The sequence below is a fragment of the Artemia franciscana genome, unplaced genomic scaffold, assembly GCF_032884065.1.
Source record: "Artemia franciscana unplaced genomic scaffold, ASM3288406v1 PGA_scaffold_74, whole genome shotgun sequence".
In the NCBI taxonomy this organism is placed as follows: domain Eukaryota; kingdom Metazoa; phylum Arthropoda; class Branchiopoda; order Anostraca; family Artemiidae; genus Artemia; species Artemia franciscana.
Genome location: NW_027062709.1, coordinates 870,129 through 894,797, shown reverse-complemented (window position 1 = coordinate 894,797; position 24,669 = coordinate 870,129). Strand labels below are relative to the sequence as shown.

Genomic DNA, 24,669 nt, shown 5'->3' with positions numbered 1-24,669 from the left:
TACTTCATCCCTCTATGTACTTGTGAAGGCTTGATCTCGCCTATGTGCTTGATTAAGTATTTGGCCTTTATTATCAATAACATTTTTTTTTAATCCAATACTTGCCTCTTACTGACATAAAAATATATTCCAAAGAAAACAAATTTTAACATAAGACACCGTTACATCAGCATTGCTAGGGTTGCCAAGACTTTAAACTTCCTAAACCGCAAAAAATTCACATCTGTAAAACCGCAAATTTCAAAAGGGCTATTCATTTTTTATCACTGCTATTACTTAAACTTTCTTGAATTTTTTGTGAGAAATACTGTCCTTCTTGTTAAATATCTTACGTGAGCAACTTGGGTGTATCTAAGGGGCGGGGAGTGTTGGCATTATAGTTTTTAGGGCATCCTTTGTGTGGAGGTCCTGGGGAATCTTTAACCATTTAATTAGCCAAATTGTGCTTATTTTGATTCCACGTGGCCAGTGAATTTTGGGTAGCCATGATGATGACTTTCGTATGATAGACCAAAGCAATGCTACCCTCATCTCACATTTATTTTGGAATATTAATTAGGATATGTTAACTAAGCCCATTTTTTAAAATAAGGTTCCTATTCTTTATTCATCGAGTCTTGAAAGGGGATTAAGTTAAAGTGTATAAATTGATCCATTATTCATTTTAGATTGATTAAGATTCAAAATGGCTCTCTTCCAGCCATTCCAAGCCTTAGAAATACTTGAAAGCTCCTCCCAGAATCTCCCCCTACGTCTACTAAACAATTCCAAGAGATGCGCAGACTTGAAAGATATCGTTACACGAAACTTATTGATCAGGCCTGCTGTTCCGGAACTTTAAGAGGGGGATAACAGCTCCTGAATAGGTGGTATTTAATGATTTCTAGCCCCCTTCAACCCAGGGGTGATGATAGGTTTGACAATCTAAAGTTTGATGTTGCTACTTTAGAAAAGGCAACAAGTAGACTCACATCTGGCATAATGACCCTAATGATGAAAGTGTTTTCACAGTCATCCATGAAAGGATGTTTATATTCAAAATTGGGCTTATAAATGACCATTTATTGATGAGGTCTTAAAATAAATATCAATATAGTAAATCGATGTAAAAGTTTCAAATAAGTATTTTTGGTGATTTATTAGGTTTCAAAGGTGGGGGGAGTGACTCGGGACTGTTTTTTGGCCGAGAGACATTGTAATTCTGGAAGGGGGACATGTTACCAAGAAACATTATTTGAGGAAATTCTACCATTTTGACCGATATTTTTAAGTTTAAAAGCGAATAGGCGAAAATACATCTGTGTATTTTTTCCCCTTCAAACTTTATTTTTCGGTGTAAGTTTGAGAGAAAGTAGCAAATTTATTCATAAATTAATTTATTCGTTATCATCATCATCATATTCATTAATTTGTTGATAGGAGATGATATTGTCAGATAAACATTTTTTATATTCAGTGTAATAGTTAGATAGCCTAGGACCTAGGACACTCATTAATTTAAAAATAGTTTAGTACATCACATCCTTATACATTAGGACAGAAGGGAGACCGAGAAGAAGCAGAAAAATATATATTTTTATCTATCGATAAAATAGTTGGACTAAAGAAGTGAAACAGCAGCGAGTATTGAAAGATGACTCTGAGAATACTTTACTAAGAAAATGCGTCTATAATTGAGGCCCGGGCAGCCAATTTGGGGTTTTGCCCGCTATATTTTGAACACACGGTATTTCGGTGAAAAAATACTCTTCGAGTACTTTCACTAAAAAAAAAATTTCGAAGAAACTTAAAATCCGTCATAAGATTAAAAAAAATACATCCCCCTACATTTTCGTGAATTGGTGCCCTGATAAGGCCTTCCAAAAAATACTTACTGGTCTCTAGAAAATAAATTATTTTTCCAAACAAACATTTTGACCTTAATATTGCCTGAGTTTAATAAATGAGCACATATCTTATATTTTTTTTTTAGACCAAAATGATTTATTAGCGGAACTAAGAGTTTAACCGTAGTGATTATATGGGTCACACAAAAATTTTGCCAGGTCGGAAAAAAAGTTAAAAGACAAACTTATTTTTAATATTTTATTTTTTATATAAGTTAGACATTAGGAGTTGGAGCAGAGCTTGTATTTATTAAATAAAAAAAACAAGTTTTTTTAAATAAAACTTAAAACGAACGGAAATTACTCCTTATATGAAAAGGGCTTTTCCTCCTCAACACCTCGCTCTTTACGCTAAAGTTTGACTCTTTCTCTTAACTCTGCTTCTTAAAACAGTAAAAAACTTTTTGTGTAAAGATCGGGGCGTTGAGGAGGAAAAGCCCCTTTCATATAAGGAGTAATTTCTGTTCGTTTTAAGTTTTAATGTCGCTCCTTACTTTCATTTAAAAAAACTTGTTTTTTTATTTAATTTCTGGACGCTTTTCAATTAATGCATGTTTTGATCTTGGCTCTCCGCACATAATTGATTAAAAAGAAATTTGGATATTAATTTTTTTTTGGCTAAATGGCTTTTTCATAGTTTTAATCGGAATATTTTGAGAAAAAAGGAGCGAGGGAAGAAGCCTAGTTGCCCTCCAATTTTTTGATTGCTTAAAAAGGCAACTAGAACTTCTAATTTTTTTACAAACATTTTCATTAGTAAAAAATATACGTAATTTACGAATCAACTTACGTAACGAACTTCTATATTCGTATGTTTTTATTGCGTATATGAGGGGGTTCACCCCTCGTCGATGCCTCGCTCTTTACACTAAAGCTTAAATTCTGTACTAATTCCTTAAGAATGACCCTTGAATCACAAAGGCCGTAGAATAAATAGTTGAAATTACTAAAAATACTTTAGCGTAAAGAGCGAGGTATTACGAGGAGGTAAACCCCTCATATGCGTAATAATTTCTGCTTGTTTTAAGTTTTAATGCTGCTCCTCACTTTCAGTAGAAAAAATTTTTAATATTTATTTTGTCATTGTTTTTTTTTAATAATGCTAAGAAATCCCGCGCCCCCTTCATTGAAAGTCTCTTCCCAATCGAGAAGTTTTTCCATGGAAATATCCTCCCACGTACCCCCCCTTCAACTCTCCCTCCCAAACCAAAAAAAAATCCCCCTGAAAACGTCCGTACATTTCCCAGTAACCATTACTATATGTAAACACAGGTCAAAGTTTGTAACTTGCAACCCCTCCAATGGGGACTGCAGGGGAGTAAGTCGTCCCCAAAGACATAGTTATCAGGTTTTTCGACTATGGTGAATAAAATGGCTATCTCAGAATTTTGATCTGATAGCTATGGGGATAAAATGAACGTGGGAGGGGGCCTAGGTGCCCTCCAATTTTTTGGTCACTTAAAAAGGGCACTAGAACTTTTAATTTCCGTTAGAATGAGCCCTCTAGCGAGATTCTAGGACCACTGGGTCGATACGATCATCCCTGGGGAAAAAAAAACAAATAAACACGCATCCGTGATCTGCCTTCTGGCAAAAAATATGAAATTCCGCATTTTTGTAGATAGGAGCTTGACACTTCTACAATAAGGTTCTCTGATACGCTGAATCTGATGGTGTGATTTTCGTTAAGATTGTATGACTTTTAGGGGATGTTTTCCCCTATTTTCTAAAATGAGGCAAATTTTCTCAGGCTCTTAACTTTTGATAAGTAAGACTAATCTTAATGAAAGTTATATATTTAAAATCAGCATTAAAATACGATTTTTTTATGTAACTATTGGTATAAAAATTTCATTTTTTTGAGTTTTGGTTACTATTGAGCCGGGTCGCTCCTCACTACAGTTCGTTACCACGAACTGTTTGATACCCTTTCATATAGCTTTATCGCTGCCTCGTGTTGCTGGTAACATTTAAATGTTTTCTGACGTCTGTAGCCTTTCCGGAACAAGTACTATGTTAACAACCGAGTTTTCTTCAGTTGGAAAAGTGAAGGAATAGACAAAGTTTAATTCATTTACTAAAGTATTGCTATTACTTTTTGGTTACTTATAATTTTCCATATTTGTGTAAAAAATAAGCAAACAATTAACTGGACTTTTATGAGAAATGGGATTTATTTTACAAATGAAAGGGTCTGTTCTCATTAGGGAGATCACAAAAAAAGAGACCGCTCTTAGAAAAATTTTGGGAAACACTAATACATACTATACAATAGCGTCGACATAGTTAAAGATTGATTTTTTTTATTATCATTTTTGTTCGGCTTCACAATACAAATCAAATAATCATGGAAAGTTGGTTGAAAGTTCCTTGGAGTCTAAATTTTGAGTTCTAGTACCCTTTTGAAGTGAAAAAGTCGATCGAAGGATATCCAACCACCCTTTCTCCTCCCTTTTTGCCCTAGATTCATATGAAACTTACAGTCCAAGAAAGCCCTTTATTTGGAACAGCCATAAAGGCTAAAAATTGGCTTGGGGGGCATGATTATCAGTGCAGTCCCGGGGCTAATGATAACCAAAACTCTTATTTTGGTGGACAAGAATTTATGTAAAAAAATGTTACAAATTAACTTGTATCGATTGATTAAATCCATATTTTCCTATCTAATTTGGTTTATATTTTCCTACCTGATTTTGTTCCTAATACATTTACGGCTTTCAATTTTTTTCCAAATCTATTGTATCCTAAAATGGCTTTAAACTGAAGCTTTTGATATGAAATTTTATTAACGTATCTTAGATGCTTGACAGAGACCTTCTTAGGGTTGGTCGTGCCCAAGGAAAAATAATTACAGCCCCCCATCCTGACTCCCATATAAGCAAAAGAAGCTGAACCAAAGTGGAAAATTTGACCAAAGTGTGCAAGTCTCCAGCCACGGGGCCTGGGGCCGATGCCCTGGCTGTTCCCCCTTTGAACAGCTTTAATGCTTGAAAAGTGTTTTCTTTAAAAAAAAATTCTTCTTAAAACAAGTTGGGAAAATTCAAAACATATATTCCACTGTATCTGTTCTCGTGTAAAAACGTATCCCCTATGTTGTGTAACATATCATCTTTTGAATTGGTGCAGCTTAATTTTTGTCAGAAAAGGCAGTACTATTGCATAACAATGTTAGAACACTATTTCTAAATCATGACAACATCAACCAGAGTCTTGCACAAGGACTACGTATAATTTACAAGGGCTGAAACAGGTGCTAGTGTCAACAAAAATCACCAATGCCATCTAGCGTTTTATCGTTCCTTGGCATTTTTTTTAGTGTACAAATTAGGCAAAATTACTAAATACAATTATTATAATATATAAATAAAATACAATAATTGCTAAAACAATTACTAAGCTTGAAAAAAAATGCTGAGAAACGCCAAGCACCAGATGGTACTGGTGATTCTTTCTTGTTGGGTTAGCACCATTTCCTATTGTTATAACTTACCCACAATCATTTGTCAGTGGCATCAAATTCAAGTTATGGCTCACATTAATAAATATTTTGCTTAAAGGCAATTTAAATCTTTCAGCATCATGATACGGTGTTAGTTTTGAAGGAGTTGCGCCACCAGCTGTACATGTCAAAGTGCCACATGCTTATGCGCACATTTCATCTCTGTTGTGCCACGTATGGCAAACCTTCATTGTGAAAATCCTAAAAATTACTATGTCCTCTGCCTTGAAGATTTTTTTTGATTTTACATTGTTCTGTTTTTCACTTTTGAAAGCTTTACCCACCCCCTATAAAAAATCTTTGTCCGAATCATGAAAATCATAGCAAAAATTAACATAAACCAATTTTTGACGAGTTTTTTCAGTTTTTTTTTGTAAAATCTCCCCAAAATAATTTGTTTGTAAACCCCATTTTCCCCGAAACAATCTTTGATACGTCCCTGGACTTACCCTAAGATTTTTTTTTATTATATCCACATTTTCTAAATCTTTGGAAATTCCAAAATGACACAGCTATTAAACTTATTAGAGGAAATTTTCTCTCGGTAAGCAGTGCCTTTCTACAAGTAACCTCATTCATCAGCATAATTTGGTAATATTAAAGCGGCAAAAAGGTGCATGATTTTAAACTATAAGCAATTTCAGATGATAAAGCATAGTATTCAAAGCATCTTAAACAAACTTATGTTATTATTCTTAAAGTGTTATTATTCCTTAATCATACAAGTGCCCGTAAATATATACAAATAAGCACATAATACACAATACTGATCCGCTAATGACCTTACAAAATTTTTCCAGAGGGAATTGCTTAGGAATCTTTAAGCATAACACGACTATGCATCGGAAAACCCAGTAGAGAGTTAGCAGATGTGTTGCTTAATATGCACGACTACGAAAGTAAGAATGTGCTGAAAGCACTATTTCTCAAGAGAAAATGAGGAATTGATTAAACAAATTCGATTTGAAAATGAGGAATTGATTAAAAAAATTCGATTTGAAAAACGCGCAATGAAGAATTTAATGCTCAAGCATCTAAAAAATGCCGAAACGACAAAGATGTGGACCATCTGGCAAAAACTCAGTTCTTATGAAGGTATTGCTAGCTGGACTTTATTGACGAGGTTGAACAGCAAACTTGAAAACATCGTGATTGTTTTCAAATTTCTTTATAATCCGTTCCACGAAGATTTTAATGATTGTACAAGAGGTGTGGCTGGGCCCCGGGGCCAAACTTATTCGTTAAAACCATATAAAATGCAATTTTCATGTTTCACAAGACTGCTTCTGGAATTTGCTTACTTTCCTGTCTCGCCTGTTGCTTTCAAAACTAATTTAAATAAATTTGCATAATTTTCAATTGCTGTTTCTGGCTCTCTGTTGCTCTGTTGGCTCTTTGAGGGGTGGGCATCACAGATGAAACCATCCACAATTTAATCTTTGGAACCTCAAAAGAAAAAGCTTTAAAGAGCTCTCCATGTTCTCTAAATGTTTCAACACAATGTGGCGAATAATAGCCTCTTTAAAAACAAAATGAGTGCTGTACCTATGCTTGAGAATCTGTTATTCAGCAATTTAACCAGGGCTGGTGTATTCCTTCCCAGAAAATTATCTCGAAAGGTTCCCCCTTCCCCCACAAAAAAAGACAACTCCACCCCCCATATCGTATCCTGGATTGTATTTCGAAGTGGTGCGAGTACTGAACTAATGGCCCTACAAGATCGGGAGAAGACACATTCGAAGGGAGATTAAAAGTTCTAGTGCACTTTTCAAGTGACCAAAAAGATTGTATTATGGGAAAGGTCATTTTCTGCAATTTTGTGGTACCAAACTATGATGTCACCCAATGTAGGACCAAGTTGCAATCAATTAAAAATTCCAAAAAAGCCAATTGATTAGAAGGTATCAAAAACCTATATTAAGAGCTTCCCAGTTGCTTAGGAAGTGATGCTGCACAACTGCGCTTTAGTTCCAGAAGAGCCAAAAAGTCCCTTCAAATAAAGGTACTTCAAACGGTAAAACCTTCTTATGTACGCCTCGTGGACGCCTTCCCGATCGAAAGGAGTGAGCCGTATCATGTATTTTAGTTGTCGGCAAGGGTATCACGTATGGGGGAAGAATTCTGACAAATATTTTCACGAAGGCAATTGATTAAAAGGTATCAAAAACCTATATTAAAAGCTTCCCAGTTGCTTAGGAAGTAGTGCTGCACAACTCTGATTTTGTTCCCGAAGAGCCACGAAGTTCATATAAGTAAAGGTACTTCAAACGGGAAAACCTTCTTATGTACGCCTAGTGAACGCCTTCCCGATCACAAAGAGTGAGCCGTATCATATACTTTAGTTGTCGGCAAAGGTGTCACGTATGGGGGAAGGGATGTCCATTTCCCAATATTTTCAACCATTTGCATAAAAAATTTGAGTTGGTAAAATAGTGGCACGAAGCACCCCTGTTTTACTGGCTCTAATCTTTTTTATTAGGCATATGGGCCGATAAAAATATATGATCAGCTCAATCAAAGAAGATCAGTCTCAGTCATCAAAGATAAAAAAATAATAATTTTAATAGTACCCAAATCATCCGGTAAAAATGACCATCCAGTCGGTAATACCCTCTGGAAACTTCCGTCACAAGGCAACTCGTACAGTTGCCACTAATTTCCTATCTTCAAATAATTTCCTTTAACCTTTATTTTACCCTGCTATGCTAAATCGAATCCCAAAAACACGAAAAAAGAATTAAAATAAATAAAAACGTAAAAATAAATACCATAAGATGCTCTAGACCAGGGCTTCGTAAACATTTTTTCATTCACGACCCCATTTATAATCCTAGTTTCCTGGCAACGCCATATAAATGTAAAACAAAAAGATTAGTAAGTATTTTTGAGGATCTATTTATTAGGTAATAATATACATGTACATATGACAATCTGTAATGAAAAAAGAAATCACCAATGCAACAGCACAAACACATAAAAAAAAGGAAGGCTGTTTTCTTACATTAGTAATTAATATAGATCAGTACTTGAATGTGGCCTTAACCCTACTCATCCATACAATCACATGGGTCGAACAGCATAGCCATACAAAATCAACCATAAAGAATAATCCATGGACAGGCAGTCGTGTCGTAAGTTGCAAATTGCATTCAAAAGTTCGCAAAATCGTATTTATTATAGTTACAAAAATTATATGTCCTATTTTTCATCCAAACTGCATTTTTTTTTCTTACGTAAAAAATAAAACATAAATAAAAAATACTAACTAACATAAATAACATAAAATAAATAAAATAACATAAAATAAAACTAACATAAATAAAAAAGAATTCTGTGAACGTCTTAGTTCACTCGAATACATTCGAACGCAGGCGTTGAGTGGTAAGTATTAAATTAACATTAAAGGAAAAAATTTAATGAGATGGATATTCCTATTTTTTCTTTTTGCATATTTTTTTTTGTTATGCTGTATGTTTATTTATGTGTCTGTGCTGTTGCATTGGTAATTTCTTTTTTCATTATAAACAATTTAAATCTTGGTTGAATGTTTGATGCTGCTGGACGTAAGGCCTCTTGAACATTTTTTTTTAGCAATGAGCAATAACGAAATTTAATATGTATTAAAGCCGAGAAAGTAACTTAAGTATGTTGTGTCTAATGGCAGAAGATCATTTAACTCCATATGAGTGATTGGGGGTAGTTCAAGTTATGATCCTGAATTCAGTTGAGGGCTGTTTTGGAAACTCTAGTTTTAAGTTAGAATCACTCAAAAGCTCAGCAGATTCCTCTTGAGCTCTAAGTGACAAGTAATCAATCTCACTTAAACCAATTTAAAACAGCTTTTGAATCCAAGCTACCTTTTTCAAATCGATATTTAATATAAAATATGTACAGAACTTTGTTTCTAGCGCTTTTAAGTGATCTACACTAAATTTCAATAAACGTTTTAGAATGATTTCTCTCGGTTATAAAATTGTCGACACTGGAAAATATTTCGAACGATTTTTTGTCTACCATACTTTACCAAATGTTGATGTTCCTTTTATAACACTTTCAATTTCATTATTTGAAGTAAATATATTGCATTTTTTTGGAGATACAAGTTTAGATTGTTTAATTTTACAAAGATATCTGAAAAATAACACATCTTGGATTGTCATAAGTCATTTTGGAACATTTTCATTTTGTTGGAAAATGTTTCAATTCCGCCCTTTAATAGCAATTATATTCTTAAACTTCAACCTCTTTACAACCATTTTACTTTTGCATGTAATAATAAAGTTGTGAAGTTGGAATCTGTATCCTTACAGAGATGTGAAAAAAAACGGCTGTTAAGGGCATCTCTTTTAATAAAATTTGTAATCTTAATAGCACCCTGAAGCACATCGTTCAATTCTGGTGCTAAGTTTTTTGCTGCAAGGGCTTCTTGGAGAATAAGGCAGTGATTAAAAGTTATATAATAATAATGCACAGCTTGAATAAATGATTTAAAACAAATAGTTTTGCCCCATCTAGGCATCTTACACCCTATCTTACACCATCTGTGCATATTCAACAGCAATTTTTTCTTTCCAAACCTTAAGTATTAAAAATTCGTCAATTTTCCAATATAATTATGTCTTTCCCTGTAGTATGCTCTTTCATAGGACGAAAAAATAACAATTCTTCTTCCATAAATTTTTATAAATGTACCTGACATGTGCTAACAACTGAGCCAATTTAGTAATATCAGTTGTTTTGTCCAACTGAATTAAAAATGTTTGACTTTCTTTAATTCTTGTAACAAGTTGCACTAGTTGATCCTTATTAATATTAAATAAATAAAAAAAACAAGTTTTTTAACTGAAAGTAAGGAGCGACATTAAAACTTAAAAAGAACATAAATTATAATTACGGACCGAACAGAAATATATATATGAAAGGAGCTGCCCCCTCCTCAACCCTCCGCTCTTTACACTAATTTTTTTATTTTTTTTTTAAGTAGACTTGTGAGAATCAAACTTTAGCGTAAAGAGTGGGGCGTTGTGGAGGGGACAGCCTTTTTCATATATAGAATGATTTCTGTTTGTTTTAAGTTTTAATGTCGCTCTATACTTTCAGTTAAAAAAAACTTGTTCTTTTATTTAATTTCGGAATGTTTTTGAATTAGTGCAGGTTTTTAGGGGCCGAACGTCCTTATATACGTAATATGAGGGGGTTCACCCTTCGTCAACACCTCGCTCTCTACGCTAAAGTTCAAACTTTGTTTTAATTCTTTAATAATAACCTCTGAATCACAAAGGTCGGTTAATTAGAATAAATAGCTCTTTTGAAATTAGTAAAAATATTTTAGTGTCAAGAGCAAAACATTGACGAGGGGACGAACCCCCCTCATATAAATAATAATTTCTATTCGTTTTAAATTTTAATGTTACTCGTTACTTTTTTTTTATTCAATTTCTGATTGTTTTTTAGATATACTGGGAAATCTAGCGCCCCCTTCATGGAAATTCTCTTCCCCCATGAAAAATTCCTTCGTGGAAAGATACTACCGCGTAAACCACTCCCCTGCCCCCCCCCCCCAACAGAAAAATACCCCCCCCCCCCCGAAAACGTCTGTATGCTTCCCAATAACCAATACTAGGCTGTATATAAACAATGGGCAAAGTTCCTAACTTGCAGCCCTTCCCCGAGGGACTCTGGGGGATTAAGTCGTCCTCAAAGACATAGTTATTAGATATTTCGACTATACTGAACAAAATAGCTTTCTCAAAATTTTGATCTGGTGACTGGGAAAAACATGATCTTGCGAGGTTTTTTTTTCTGATTATTTTTTAAATAATACTGGGAAATCCAGCGCCCCCTTCATTTAAATTCTCTTCCCCAGGAAAGATTCCCCCGTGGAAAGATCCTCCCACGTAACCATCTCCCCCGACCCCCCCCCCCCCAACATAAAAAATCACCCCCAAAAACGTTAGTATACTTCCCATTAACTAATACTAGGCTATATGTAAACAATGGGCAAAGTTCTTAAATTGCAGCCCAGCGCCATCCTATGATGTACAGTATATGAGATTTTTATACAGTAGAAATAAAAAGCTCTCCAGGATGTTTTTTAAGTTGAAAACTAGTGCTTTACTGAGAACAGAAAATTCCATGATTTTTCCACAGTAGAAATAAGAAGCTCTCCGGGATGTTTTTTCAGTTGAAAAATAGTGCTTTACTGAGAACAGAAAACAGTCTAGGATTTTTACACAGTAGAAATAAATAGCTCTCCGGGATGTTTTTTCAGTTGAAAATAGTGCTTTACTGAGAACAGAAAACAGTCCATGATTTTTACACAGTAGAAATAAAAAGCTCTCCAGGATGTTTTTTAAGTTGAAAACTAGTGCTTTACTGAGAACAGAAAATTCCATGATTTTTCCACAGTAGAAATAAGAAGCTCTCCGGGATGTTTTTTCAGTTGAAAAATAGTGCTTTACTGAGAACAGAAAACAGTCTAGGATTTTTACACAGTAGAAATAAAAAGCTCTCCGGGATGTTTTTTCAGTTGAAAATAGTGCTTTACTGAGAACAGAAAACAGTCCATGATTTTTATACAGTAGAAATAAAAAGCTCTCCAGGATGTTTTTTAAGTTGAAAAATAGTGCTTTACTGAGAACAGAAAACAGTATAGGATTTTTACACAGTAGAAATAAATAGCTCTCCGGGATGTTTTTTCAGTTGAAAATAGTGCTTTACTGAGAACAGAAAACAGTCTAGGATTTTTACACAGTAGAAATAAATAGCTCTCCGGGATGTTTTTTCAGTTGAAAATAGTGCTTTACTGAGAACAGAAAACAGTCCATGATTTTTACACAGTAGAAATAAAAAGCTCTCCAGGATGTTTTTTAAGTTGAAAACTAGTGCTTTACTGAGAACAGAAAATTCCATGATTTTTCCACAGTAGAAATAAGAAGCTCTCCGGGATGTTTTTTCAGTTGAAAAATAGTGCTTTACTGAGAACAGAAAACAGTATAGGATTTTTACACAGTAGAAATAAATAGCTCTCCGGGATGTTTTTTCAGTTGAAAATAGTGCTTTACTGAGAACAGAAAACAGTCTAGGATTTTTACACAGTAGAAATAAATAGCTCTCCGGGATGTTTTTTCAGTTGAAAATAGTGCTTTACTGAGAACAGAAAACAGTCCATGATTTTTATACAGTAGAAATAAAAAGCTCTCCAGGATGTTTTTTAAGTTGAAAAATAGTGCTTTACTGAGAACAGAAAACAGTATAGGATTTTTACACAGTAGAAATAAATAGCTCTCCGGGATGTTTTTTCAGTTGAAAATAGTGCTTTACTGAGAACAGAAAACAGTCCATGATTTTTACACAGTAGAAATAAAAAGCTCTCCAGGATGTTTTTTAAGTTGAAAATAGTGCTTTACTGAGAACAGAAAATTCCATGATTTTTCCACAGTAGAAATAAAAAGCTCTCCAGGATGTTTTTTAAGTTGAAAAATAGTGCTTTACTGAGAACAGAAAACAGTATAGGATTTTTACACAGTAGAAATAAATAGCTCTCCGGGATGTTTTTTCAGTTGAAAATAGTGCTTTACTGAGAACAGAAAACAGTCTAGGATTTTTACACAGTAGAAATAAAAAGCTCTCCGGGATGTTTTTTCAGTTGAAAAATAGTGCTTTACTGAGAACAGAAAACAGTCTAGGATTTTTACACAGTAGAAATAAAAAGCTCTCCGGGATGTTTTTTCAGTTGAAAAATAGTGCTTTACTGAGAACAGAAAACAGTCTAGGATTTTTACACAGTAGAAATAAATAGCTCTCCGGGATGTTTTTTCAGTTGAAAATAGTGCTTTACTGAGAACAGAAAACAGTCTAGGATTTTTACACAGTAGAAATAAATAGCTCTCCGGGATGTTTTTTCAGTTGAAAATAGTGCTTTACTGAGAACAGAAAACAGTCCATGATTTTTACACAGTAGAAATAAAAAGCTCTCCAGGATGTTTTTTAAGTTGAAAACTAGTGCTTTACTGAGAACAGAAAATTCCATGATTTTTCCACAGTAGAAATAAGAAGCTCTCCGGGATGTTTTTTAAGTTGAAAAATAGTGCTTTACTGAGAACAGAAAACAGTATAGGATTTTTACACAGTAGAAATAAATAGCTCTCCGGGATGTTTTTTCAGTTGAAAATAGTGCTTTACTGAGAACAGAAAACAGTCTAGGATTTTTACACAGTAGAAATAAATAGCTCTCCGGGATGTTTTTTCAGTTGAAAATAGTGCTTTACTGAGAACAGAAAACAGTCCATGATTTTTATACAGTAGAAATAAAAAGCTCTCCAGGATGTTTTTTCAGTTGAAAAATAGTGCTTTACTGAGAACAGAAAACAGTATAGGATTTTTACACAGTAGAAATAAATAGCTCTCCGGGATGTTTTTTCAGTTGAAAATAGTGCTTTACTGAGAACAGAAAACAGTCTAGGATTTTTACACAGTAGAAATAAATAGCTCTCCGGGATGTTTTTTCAGTTGAAAATAGTGCTTTACTGAGAACAGAAAACAGTCCATGATTTTTACACAGTAGAAATAAAAAGCTCTCCAGGATGTTTTTTAAGTTGAAAACTAGTGCTTTACTGAGAACAGAAAATTCCATGATTTTTCCACAGTAGAAATAAGAAGCTCTCCGGGATGTTTTTTCAGTTGAAAAATAGTGCTTTACTGAGAACAGAAAACAGTATAGGATTTTTACACAGTAGAAATAAATAGCTCTCCGGGATGTTTTTTCAGTTGAAAATAGTGCTTTACTGAGAACAGAAAACAGTCTAGGATTTTTACACAGTAGAAATAAATAGCTCTCCGGGATGTTTTTTCAGTTGAAAATAGTGCTTTACTGAGAACAGAAAACAGTCTAGGATTTTTACACAGTAGAAATAAATAGCTCTCCGGGATGTTTTTTCAGTTGAAAATAGTGCTTTACTGAGAACAGAAAACAGTCCATGATTTTTACACAGTAGAAATAAAAAGCTCTCCAGGATGTTTTTTAAGTTGAAAACTAGTGCTTTACTGAGAACAGAAAATTCCATGATTTTTCCACAGTAGAAATAAGAAGCTCTCCGGGATGTTTTTTCAGTTGAAAAATAGTGCTTTACTGAGAACAGAAAACAGTCTAGGATTTTTACACAGTAGAAATAAATAGCTCTCCGGGATGTTTTTTCAGTTGAAAATAGTGCTTTACTGAGAACAGAAAACAGTCCATGATTTTTACACAGTAGAAATAAAAAGCTCTCCAGGATGTTTTTTAAGTTGAAAACTAGTGCTTTACTGAGAACAGAAAATTCCATGATTTTTCCACAGTAGAAATAAAAAGCTCTCCGGGATGTTTTTTCAGTTGAAAAATAGTGCTTTACTGAGAACAGAAAACAGTCTAGGATTTTTACACAGTAGAAATAAATAGCTCTCCGGGATGTTTTTTCAGTTGAAAATAGTGCTTTACTGAGAACAGAAAACAGTCCATGATTTTTACACAGTAGAAATAAAAAGCTCTCCAGGATGTTTTTTAAGTTGAAAACTAGTGCTTTACTGAGAACAGAAAATTCCATGATTTTTCCACAGTAGAAATAAGAAGCTCTCCGGGATGTTTTTTCAGTTGAAAAATAGTGCTTTACTGAGAACAGAAAACAGTATAGGATTTTTACACAGTAGAAATAAATAGCTCTCCGGGATGTTTTTTCAGTTGAAAATAGTGCTTTACTGAGAACAGAAAACAGTCTAGGATTTTTACACAGTAGAAATAAATAGCTCTCCGGGATGTTTTTTCAGTTGAAAATAGTGCTTTACTGAGAACAGAAAACAGTCTAGGATTTTTACACAGTAGAAATAAATAGCTCTCCGGGATGTTTTTTCAGTTGAAAATAGTGCTTTACTGAGAACAGAAAACAGTCCATGATTTTTACACAGTAGAAATAAAAAGCTCTCCAGGATGTTTTTTAAGTTGAAAACTAGTGCTTTACTGAGAACAGAAAATTCCATGATTTTTCCACAGTAGAAATAAGAAGCTCTCCGGGATGTTTTTTCAGTTGAAAAATAGTGCTTTACTGAGAACAGAAAACAGTCTAGGATTTTTACACAGTAGAAATAAATAGCTCTCCGGGATGTTTTTTCAGTTGAAAATAGTGCTTTACTGAGAACAGAAAACAGTCCATGATTTTTACACAGTAGAAATAAAAAGCTCTCCAGGATGTTTTTTCAGTTGAAAACTAGTGCTTTACTGAGAACAGAAAATTCCATGATTTTTCCACAGTAGAAATAAGAAGCTCTCCGGGATGTTTTTTCAGTTGAAAAATAGTGCTTTACTGAGAACAGAAAACAGTCTAGGATTTTTACACAGTAGAAATAAATAGCTCTCCGGGATGTTTTTTCAGTTGAAAATAGTGCTTTACTGAGAACAGAAAACAGTCCATGATTTTTACACAGTAGAAATAAAAAGCTCTCCGGGATGTTTTTTCAGTTGAAAAATAGTGCTTTACTGAGAACAGAAAACAGTATAGGATTTTTACACAGTAGAAATAAAAAGCTCTCCGGGATTTTTTTTCAGTTGAAAAATAGTGCTTTACTGAGAACAGAAAACAGTCTAGGATTTTTACACAGTAGAAATAAAAAGCTCTCCAGGATGTTTTTTCAATTGAAAATTAAGCTTAGGAAATTTTTACATAATTTTTTTTTCAATTAATTTGGCGCGATATTTTTATTTAAGTTTAATTGAACCTTCTCCTGATATTTTGCGACCGCTGGTTAAGTACAATCACCATCGAAAAAAAAGAAGATCAATCAGTGCTACGCATATGAAAATATGGTTTTAAGCCAAATTCAAATGAGCACTTTTTAATTTTATTTGACTGCATGTTTGATGAATTTCAAGCTCTTTGAAATTCTCATCAATTTCTTCTCAAAATTATAAATGACTGTTCTGTTGAAGCTAAATGAAAATTAATCTTTACAAAACAATGTAACCTAAATATTTGCTAATAGAAAGTTTGTTGAAAAACCTGTTTTAATTTCGGCTATTACGGACCATGGTGATCTTTTTAATAGTCTACAGAAGCTGATGCAGCCATGAAAACATGTCACAGGCATTTGAGATATTCTAATATGCTCCAAATGACAAATATGTTTGTGACGTATACACCTTGATATTTTTTTTTATAAAGATTTCAGTATTCCGGGGGGCTATCAATGCTCGTATCTAATTTTGCTAACATGTCTCACTACTGTACGATTCATTAGGATGATTTATGAAATGAGGGAAAATTTACGATTGCATAGGCCAAGAGTGACAGAATGAACTTGAAGGACAATGCATACCACAATGAGACATATACAACCGTGATAGTCAACTGGTAGTCTTCAATATTAAGCGCTGCTATTATAACAAATGAATGAACAGAATATGACGATCAAACCACCTACCAAGAATTTTTGTTTGAATGTTTATAATATAGTCAGCATGTGCCGTTACCAGAAGAGGTGGGAATGCACGCAGGAATCTGTGGGGGAACCATCGAGGTTAATTAAAATAATTTTTTGTCAGGGTTGGATTTTCCGGGCTGAGTCGCCAAATATGCAAAAACATAAGCGTGATTTTAGCTTGAGAGGAATCCTAAAAAGTAAGGATTGTCGGGTGTGAGGGGGGCTTACCTAAGTCCCCTTATAGGCATACGTGTCTAAAGGTATTACTTGCCATTTCTTTACATTCTTATCTGAAAACAAATCTCAAGAAAGTGTGCTCTGTTTTGAAAGTTTATCAAGCTTCAAAAAGCTTCGGAAAATTTAAGAAATTGAGTGTTCGGACTAAGGTTAATGCACTAGAGGCCACGGCAATGAATGCCAAAGGATAGTTTTAGGTTACCAATTGATTAACCTCATTTCGAATAATTAACTGCACAAAAATATTGTTTCAATTCCACTGTCTATGGCTATAACGCAAGAAAGATTCAGGGGGTTAGTTTACGTTTTACAAATGAAGAACGATTATAGATGAAGTTTCCTTGGTAGTCCTACCGCGGCCGAGTGGAAACAAGGACGTCCTCGACCACGTTGTACAACATCATTTCATAGTTAAAGAACCATAGGTTGATAAAAAAGTATGTTCCTTGTCAATCCTGCTAGGGCCAAACGAAAACCAGGACGTCTTCAATAACGTTAAGGGACGACGTTTTACAGTTGAAGAATGAAAGGCTGCCAAAAACCATGTTTCTTGGTAATCCTTCCAGGGTCGAACGAAACCAAGGACGTCTTTGATGACGTTGGATGACATCGTTTTACATTTGAGAACAATAAGTTACCAAAAATCATGTTTCTTGGCAGTCTTGCCAAGCTAAACCCTCGTTAAGCCTTAACGAAACCCAATACCTCCTCGAATGGACTGAGAAGAGGTAACAAAAATGGATTAAAAGGGAGTACAGTCTTCTTGGGGTAGGGAGTGGAGTAAAGGAGGGAGTGGACAGCTGTGATAAGTTGTCAGTAATAGCATCGATAGTAGTGTAAATATGGAAATACAACACCGTGTAAAACTAATCGTCTGTGCATGGTAAATGGTGCATGGTGCATGGTAAGTCACATTGGTCTAAGGAAGTTTCGTTTTATCCGGTGTTGGAGGGTACATAGCGGGTCTTTCTTCTCCAATTCGACTATAAACAATATTTTTAACCTTATCTTCAACATCGTCAAATCTTAAGTATCTTAGTTATAGGTTCTTCGTGGCATGTTCAAATGGTAATTTGTCCTGTAATTAAAAATCTCAGACATAATAATTTATGAGCTGGCCAATAACTAAGTTAGTATCTCATATCTGGGTTTTTTATATTTTTTTTTTCTTGGCTCCAGGTTGCGTCAGGGAGTCTAATAGTCCTTTGCAGATGTCCTAATTAAACAGTGCTCTGATTTTTAATGACAATTACAAAAAAGACTCACCTAAAAAACATACCTATAAAAAAAGCTATACTTACCTATATAAAAAGCTTTGACCTACCTATTAAAAAGCTATTTCTCATAGATATTGATTGACTTACCAAAGTAATGTAAAAAGACAAACTGCTTATCGTGATTGAATTTTAATTATCAAAATATTTATTTATTTATTTCTAGGCCGTAGTTGCGACTGGCACAAATTTTCAACTTGTCTTTTCACCTCTAAGTATTGGCTACTCATCCAGTGAAAATTTAGATACCTGTGATTTCAGCAAAGAACCAGGAAAGGTAATAGCTATCATTGATGTGCAACGCTTTGGCTTCCTCAAGTGCCCTCCCTTCTATCTCTCTTCTCCTTTCTTTTCTCTTCCATTCATTCTCCCCTCCTCTTTACCCGTTTTCTCATTATAATTTTGGTGATTGCTTTTTATTTAATCAAATTTTGTAAAATTGAGAACATATAAGGTAAGGCTAGAGCAAGTCTGGTTAGAATGAGAAGGACTGATACTGCCCTGATATTGAAGAGTGCTGGAAATGCAAAACTTCTATTTTGAGCCATGTATCCTAACATTTTCTACCACAATCTCGTGGAGTACCCAAAAGTAAGATGGATGCACCCTTATTACGAACTATTATGTTCGTAATAGCAGCAACGAGATTATAAAACAACGGTAAAAAAACGCGATATTTGAAACCCTTTCTAATATTCGCTTAAGGAATATGGTTCACAAAATAGACCAATGGAATTAAAGCGCACTTTTTAACACTGGGGTATATTACAGTAACTTTTCTTTTTGGTATGATACGTCATAAAATAAGTCATAAAAAATAGTCAATTTTATTAAAGCACACAATTTAACAGGGAAGTGTAAGACAGTAATCTCTCTTTTTCAGTTTGGCATGATCTATCACTAAATATATCACAAATACGTCACAAAAACAAACCAATGGAATTACAGCACATTTTTACCACGGAAGTATAGACAGAAGTTTTTCTTTTTGCTGTGGGAAAACTGAATAGACTAATGTCTCTTTCAAAAAACATTTTGAACTGAAGGCTAAGAACCAGTTTCGATGTCATTAATTCTCATACAGGCAAGTGTGCCTTTTCTTGGGGGGGGGGGGGTAATAATTAACAGACAAATGTCATTTAATAATTTGAATAAGAAGTGCCCAAATATTCAGAAAAATTACATTTCAGGTAGATAAGGCCCCGAGGTCTTCCCTTGTGCACGTTCCTGTTCTTATCTATCAAAACGTTTAACAAGGAAAATCATTGATTGCGTCAAATTCAAACAACCCATATTTAACATAGTAGCGATTAGGCAAAAATAAATGTAGGCCTACTTTCTCTCGTTAGGGATAAACAATCAGAAAACCTAATTTGTTTATTAGCCATAAAAGACTTCAGTAGCGGCCATTCACGAAATTGTGGTGGGGGGGGCAAGACGTACTTCAAACAAGCAATATGATACCCGCTGTTTTTTTATTTAATGTAGAAACAGCACTGCCATGACCTTTTATTTACACGAAAAAAATTATGTTCGTATTAAGTTTTAATGTCACTATACTTTCAGTTGAGAATACCTCTACAGAATACTGCAGATTACCTTGACAGTTACGAAAAACTTTCAGTTCACAACAAAATGTTTATTATCCATACTTAACAAAACAATACATGTTTAGGCACTGAAAACATAAATGCAGCTATAGGTAATCTCACAGCAGTGTTAGCCATGATGGAATTGTCTTCTCATATGTGTCTTCATTCATTCATTCATTCATTCATTGTCTTCATTCATTCATCAATTAGTTAGCTTTAGTTTTTATATTTTTATTGCTTTTAGTTTTATTGCATTATTTTTAGTTTTTTAGTTTTATATTTAGTTTTTAATATTTTTAGTTTTTTATATTATTATATTTAGTTTTATTGCTTTTAGCTTTATTGCATTTAGTTTTTATGTTTTTCTTCAAGGAAATACAGCCATAACACGTGGTTATTACTTTTTTAAGGAAAACGAAACATCGGATAATTCCATTATGTTACACTTTCCCGTCGCAATGGGGCGTCACTCCTTACACTTTGTCTGAGCACCGTTAGTTACAGTAGTAGACTAAGGATTCCTTTACAAGAGGGAAAACAAGGAAGAATTCTTTAAATACAAAATTTAGGAGTTTGCATGTTAAGAGCTTGCAAATACTCAAACTATTTATAAAAGTAGATATAAATCTTTGATAAGATATTATAGCTTTTATGCAGCTTCACGACAGAAATGGTCAATTTTATTTCGTCCAAATTTCACTCTGAAAATGCATAAAAAACTTCTATCGCACAAAAAGTGCCACTTTAGTGCCATATGGCACTTGTAGATGGCGGAATTTACAAAAAGCACGTAGATATGAGAAACAGCTTTTGAATGAGGCATTAAGCATCTCTCTATGATGTTCTGGTAGCCCGCTAGACCTGTTAAAAAAAAAAAAAAAAAAAAACGAAAAAAAGGGGAGAGAGATCAGTGCTATCGATACAAAACAGTGATTTTCCTTGTTGTTCAAGGAGGGGGATTGTAATTTCCCTGTAAAAGGTTTTCAACCATGGTGATTCCAATAGTACACTTTTCATTTTGATCTGGCTCCATTTTTGAGGGGTTTCAGAATTTTTTTCGAAATCACCATGAATTTCTTTTCGCAATGAACTTTTACTTTTAAGACGAACTGAAATAATAGTTACCATTCCTGAGTCAGTGTCAGATGGCAGGTTTTTTTTTTCAAAATGTGTTTTTTAACTTTTGGTTGCTATGGGCAGTGGCTCACTACCGACACGCCCGATACTACGTACATCCCTTCCCCAGGGACTATGGAGGATCATTTATCATCAAACCATATTTATTGTACCTTTGAACTATGTTAAACAAAATGGCCATCTTGAAGTTTTTAAGGGTGAATTTGGGGCAGGGGGCTTTAGGGAGGGGGGCTAGTTGCCCTCCGACCTTTCCAGTCACTTAAAAAAGGCACCAACAAATTTAATTTCCGTTCAAATGAGACATTGAACATATTTGTATGATGTTCTGGTCATTCCCTGGTGAGAAAAAACGCCCTGGTGAGAAAAAACGAAAAAAACTAAAAAAAAAGGGAAACAGATCAGTTCTACCCATGCAAAAAAAAATGATTTCCTTGTTGTTCAAGGAGGGGGACTGTATTTCCCTTTTCAAGGTTTTCAACCATGCTGATCCCAAATGTACAACTTTTATTTTTATCAAACACCATTTTAAAGGGGTTTTAGGCTTTTTTTTAAATCACCACAAATTTCTTTTCGCGAAAAACTTTCATTTTTAAGGCGAACCGAAATAATAATTACCATTCGTGAATCAGTTTCAGATGGTAATTTTTTTCACTAGATAATTTTTCTCAGGGCTTAAGAAATAAGCCCTCCCCCTTTCGCCCGGTTAGTTTTTGTGCATCTATGAATGTTAATTTTTGAAGGAGTTTCGGACAACCCAGTTCCCACCTACCAAGTAATTCATTAAAATTCAGGGAGTGGGGCAAATTTCTTTTTTCTTCATTTTTTGGGTGAAAATACTAAAAAGGCATTTCTTAGAGAAAAATATCCCAAAGTTTTCAAAAGCTGCAAAGATAAAAAATCAACTAGGGGTATTGAATGGTTGCGCTCTATTTAATTTTCAATCATACTCAGTGCTATTTAAAATAAAAATTATTTCACTGATATCAGCTTTTAAATCATAATAAATAGCCTTTACTATGATCTCAAGCCAATTATTTAACGGACAACCTTTAAACAAAGAAATGATTGTTGAGAATCACAAAGTATAAAAAAACAGCATTTGTTTGTGTCACAGTATGATTTCATGAATTACCTCTTCCGAAAAGTCGAACTACCTTAATGAAGGATAATTCAGAACGGAAAATAAAAATCCGACTCAAGTTTGCAGCTACATAAGCACTAGACTAGATGAATCGTTGTTTTGCATGTTTCTAATTGTCGCTTACAGCGATTGGGACACCGAAATTGGGTATGACCGGCGCCTCTTGGAAATAAACGGTCTATTTTTCAGATTTTCCTTATATATAGATAATTTCTTGTGTTTTCTTGTTTTCAAGTCTATGCCGTCAAAGCTTAATTGCCTTGTCAATTGCTTTAAGTTTTACTTTGGTGAATTCTAGTAGTGGTTTATTTTTTTACGTACGTCATCGAAATAAGTTTGAAATTTTACTATAGCCATGAAGCTAAATTTGGACAGATTTTTTTTCCTAAAAATTTCTTAGTTTTCTCTCTAACATTTAAATTCAGTTTGCTATTAGCTGATTTTCGAATGTTCGTTAATTTGCGTTTTCTTGTTTTCAATTCTATGCCGTCAAAGCTTAATTGCCTTGTCAATTGCTTAAGTTTTACTTTGGTGAGTTCAAGAAGTGGTTTATTTTTTACATACTTAACCGAAATAAGTGTGAAATGTTACTATAGCCATGAAGCTAAATTTGGACAGATTTTTTTCCTAAAAATTTCTTAGTTTTCTCTCTAACATTTAAATTCAGTTTGCTATTAGCTGATTTTCGAATGTTCGTTAATTTGCGTTTTCTTGTTTTCAATTCTATGCTGTCAAAGCTTAATTGCCTTGTCAATTGCTTAAGTTTTACTTTGGTGAATTCAAGAAGTGGTTTATTTTTTACGTACTTCACCGAAATAAGTTTGAAATTTTGCTATAGTCATGAAACTACATTTTGACAGGTTTTTTTTCCTAAAAATTTCTTAATTTTCTCCCTAACATTTAAATTCAGTTTGCAATAAGCTGATTTTCGAATTTTTGTCAATTTGAGTTATTTTTTTTCAATTCTATGCCGTCAAAGCTTAATTGCCCTGTCAATTGCTTAGTTTTACTTTGATGAATTCAAGAAGTGGTTTTTTTTACGTACTTCACCGAAATAAGGTTGAAATTTTACTGTAGCAATGAATATACTTGGAGAGGTTTTTTTCCTTAAAAATTTCTTATTTTCTCTAACATTTAAATTCAGTTTGCAATTCATCAAAGTAAATTCAGTTTTACTTTGATGAATTCAAGAAGTGGTTTTTTTTTACGTACTTCACCGAAATAAGGCTGAAATTTTGCTATAGTCATGAAACTACATTTTGACAGGTTTTTTTTTCCTAAAAATTTCTTAATTTTCTCCCTAACATTTAAATTCAGTTTGCAATAAGCTGATTTTCGAATTTTTGTTAGTTTGAGTTATTTTTTTTCAATTCTATGCCGTCAAAGCTTAATTGCCCTGTCAATTGCTTAGTTTTACTTTGATGAATTCAAGAAGTGTTTTTTTTTACGTACTTCACCGAAATAAGGTTGAAATTTTACTGTAGCAATGAATATACTTGGAGAGGTTTTTTTCCTTAAAAATTTCTTATTTTCTCTAACATTTAAATTCAGTTTGCAATTCATCAAAGTAAATTCAGTTTTACTTTGATGAATTCAAGAAGTGGTTTTTTTTACGTACTTCACCGAAATAAGGTTGAAATTTTACTGTAGCAATGAATATACTTGGAGAGGTTTTTTTCCTTAAAAATTTCTTATTTTCTCTAACATTTAAATTCAGTTTGCAATAAGCTAATTTTCAAATTTTTGTTTTCAATTCAATGTAGTTAAATCTCAATTACCTTGTCAATTGCTCAAGTTTCCTTTGGTGAATTCAAGAAGTGGTTTTCTTTTTACGTACTTCACCAAAATAAGTTTGAAATTTTACTATCAAACAGTTCGTGGTAACGAACTGTAGTAAGGAGCGATCTGGCTAAATAGTAACCAAAACTCTAACCAATAATTGCATCAAAAGAATGGTATTTTTATGCTGATTTTAAATATATAAGTTTTATCAAGTTTAATCTCACTCATCAAAAGTTACGAGCCTGGGAAGTACCCCCTAAAAGTCATTGAATCTTAACAAAAATCACACAATCAAATTCAGCGTATCAGAGAACCCTACTTTAGAAGTTTCAAGCTCCTATCTACAAAAATGTGGAATTTGTGGAATTTTGTATTTTTTGCCAGAAGACAGATCACGGATGCGTTTTTATTCGTTTTTTTCCCAGGGGTGATTTTATCGACCCAGTGGTCCTACAATGTCGTGAGAGGGTTAGTTCAAATGGAAATTAAAAGTTCTAGTGCCCTTTTTAAGTTACCAAAAAAATTGGATGGCACCTAGGCCCCCTCCCATGCTCATATTTCCCAAAGTCACCGGATCAAAATTCTGAGATAGCCATTTTATTCAGCATAGTCGAAAAACCTAATTTATGTCTTTTGGGACGACTTAAACCCCCACAGTCCCCAGGAGAGGGGC

The 24,669-nt window shown here is 33.8% G+C and overlaps 1 protein-coding gene across 1 annotated transcript in view; it reads left to right on the top strand.

Annotated features, from left to right (window-relative positions):
• LOC136042189 (protein big brother-like) overlaps nucleotides 1–24,669 on the top strand; it is a 76,448-nt gene that overhangs the window by 13,643 nt on the left and 38,136 nt on the right. The window contains exon 3 of the mRNA XM_065727120.1: nucleotides 18,511–18,621. Coding sequence (XP_065583192.1) covers nucleotides 18,511–18,621 — 111 coding nt within the window. The remainder of the gene's footprint in view (nucleotides 1–18,510; nucleotides 18,622–24,669) is intronic.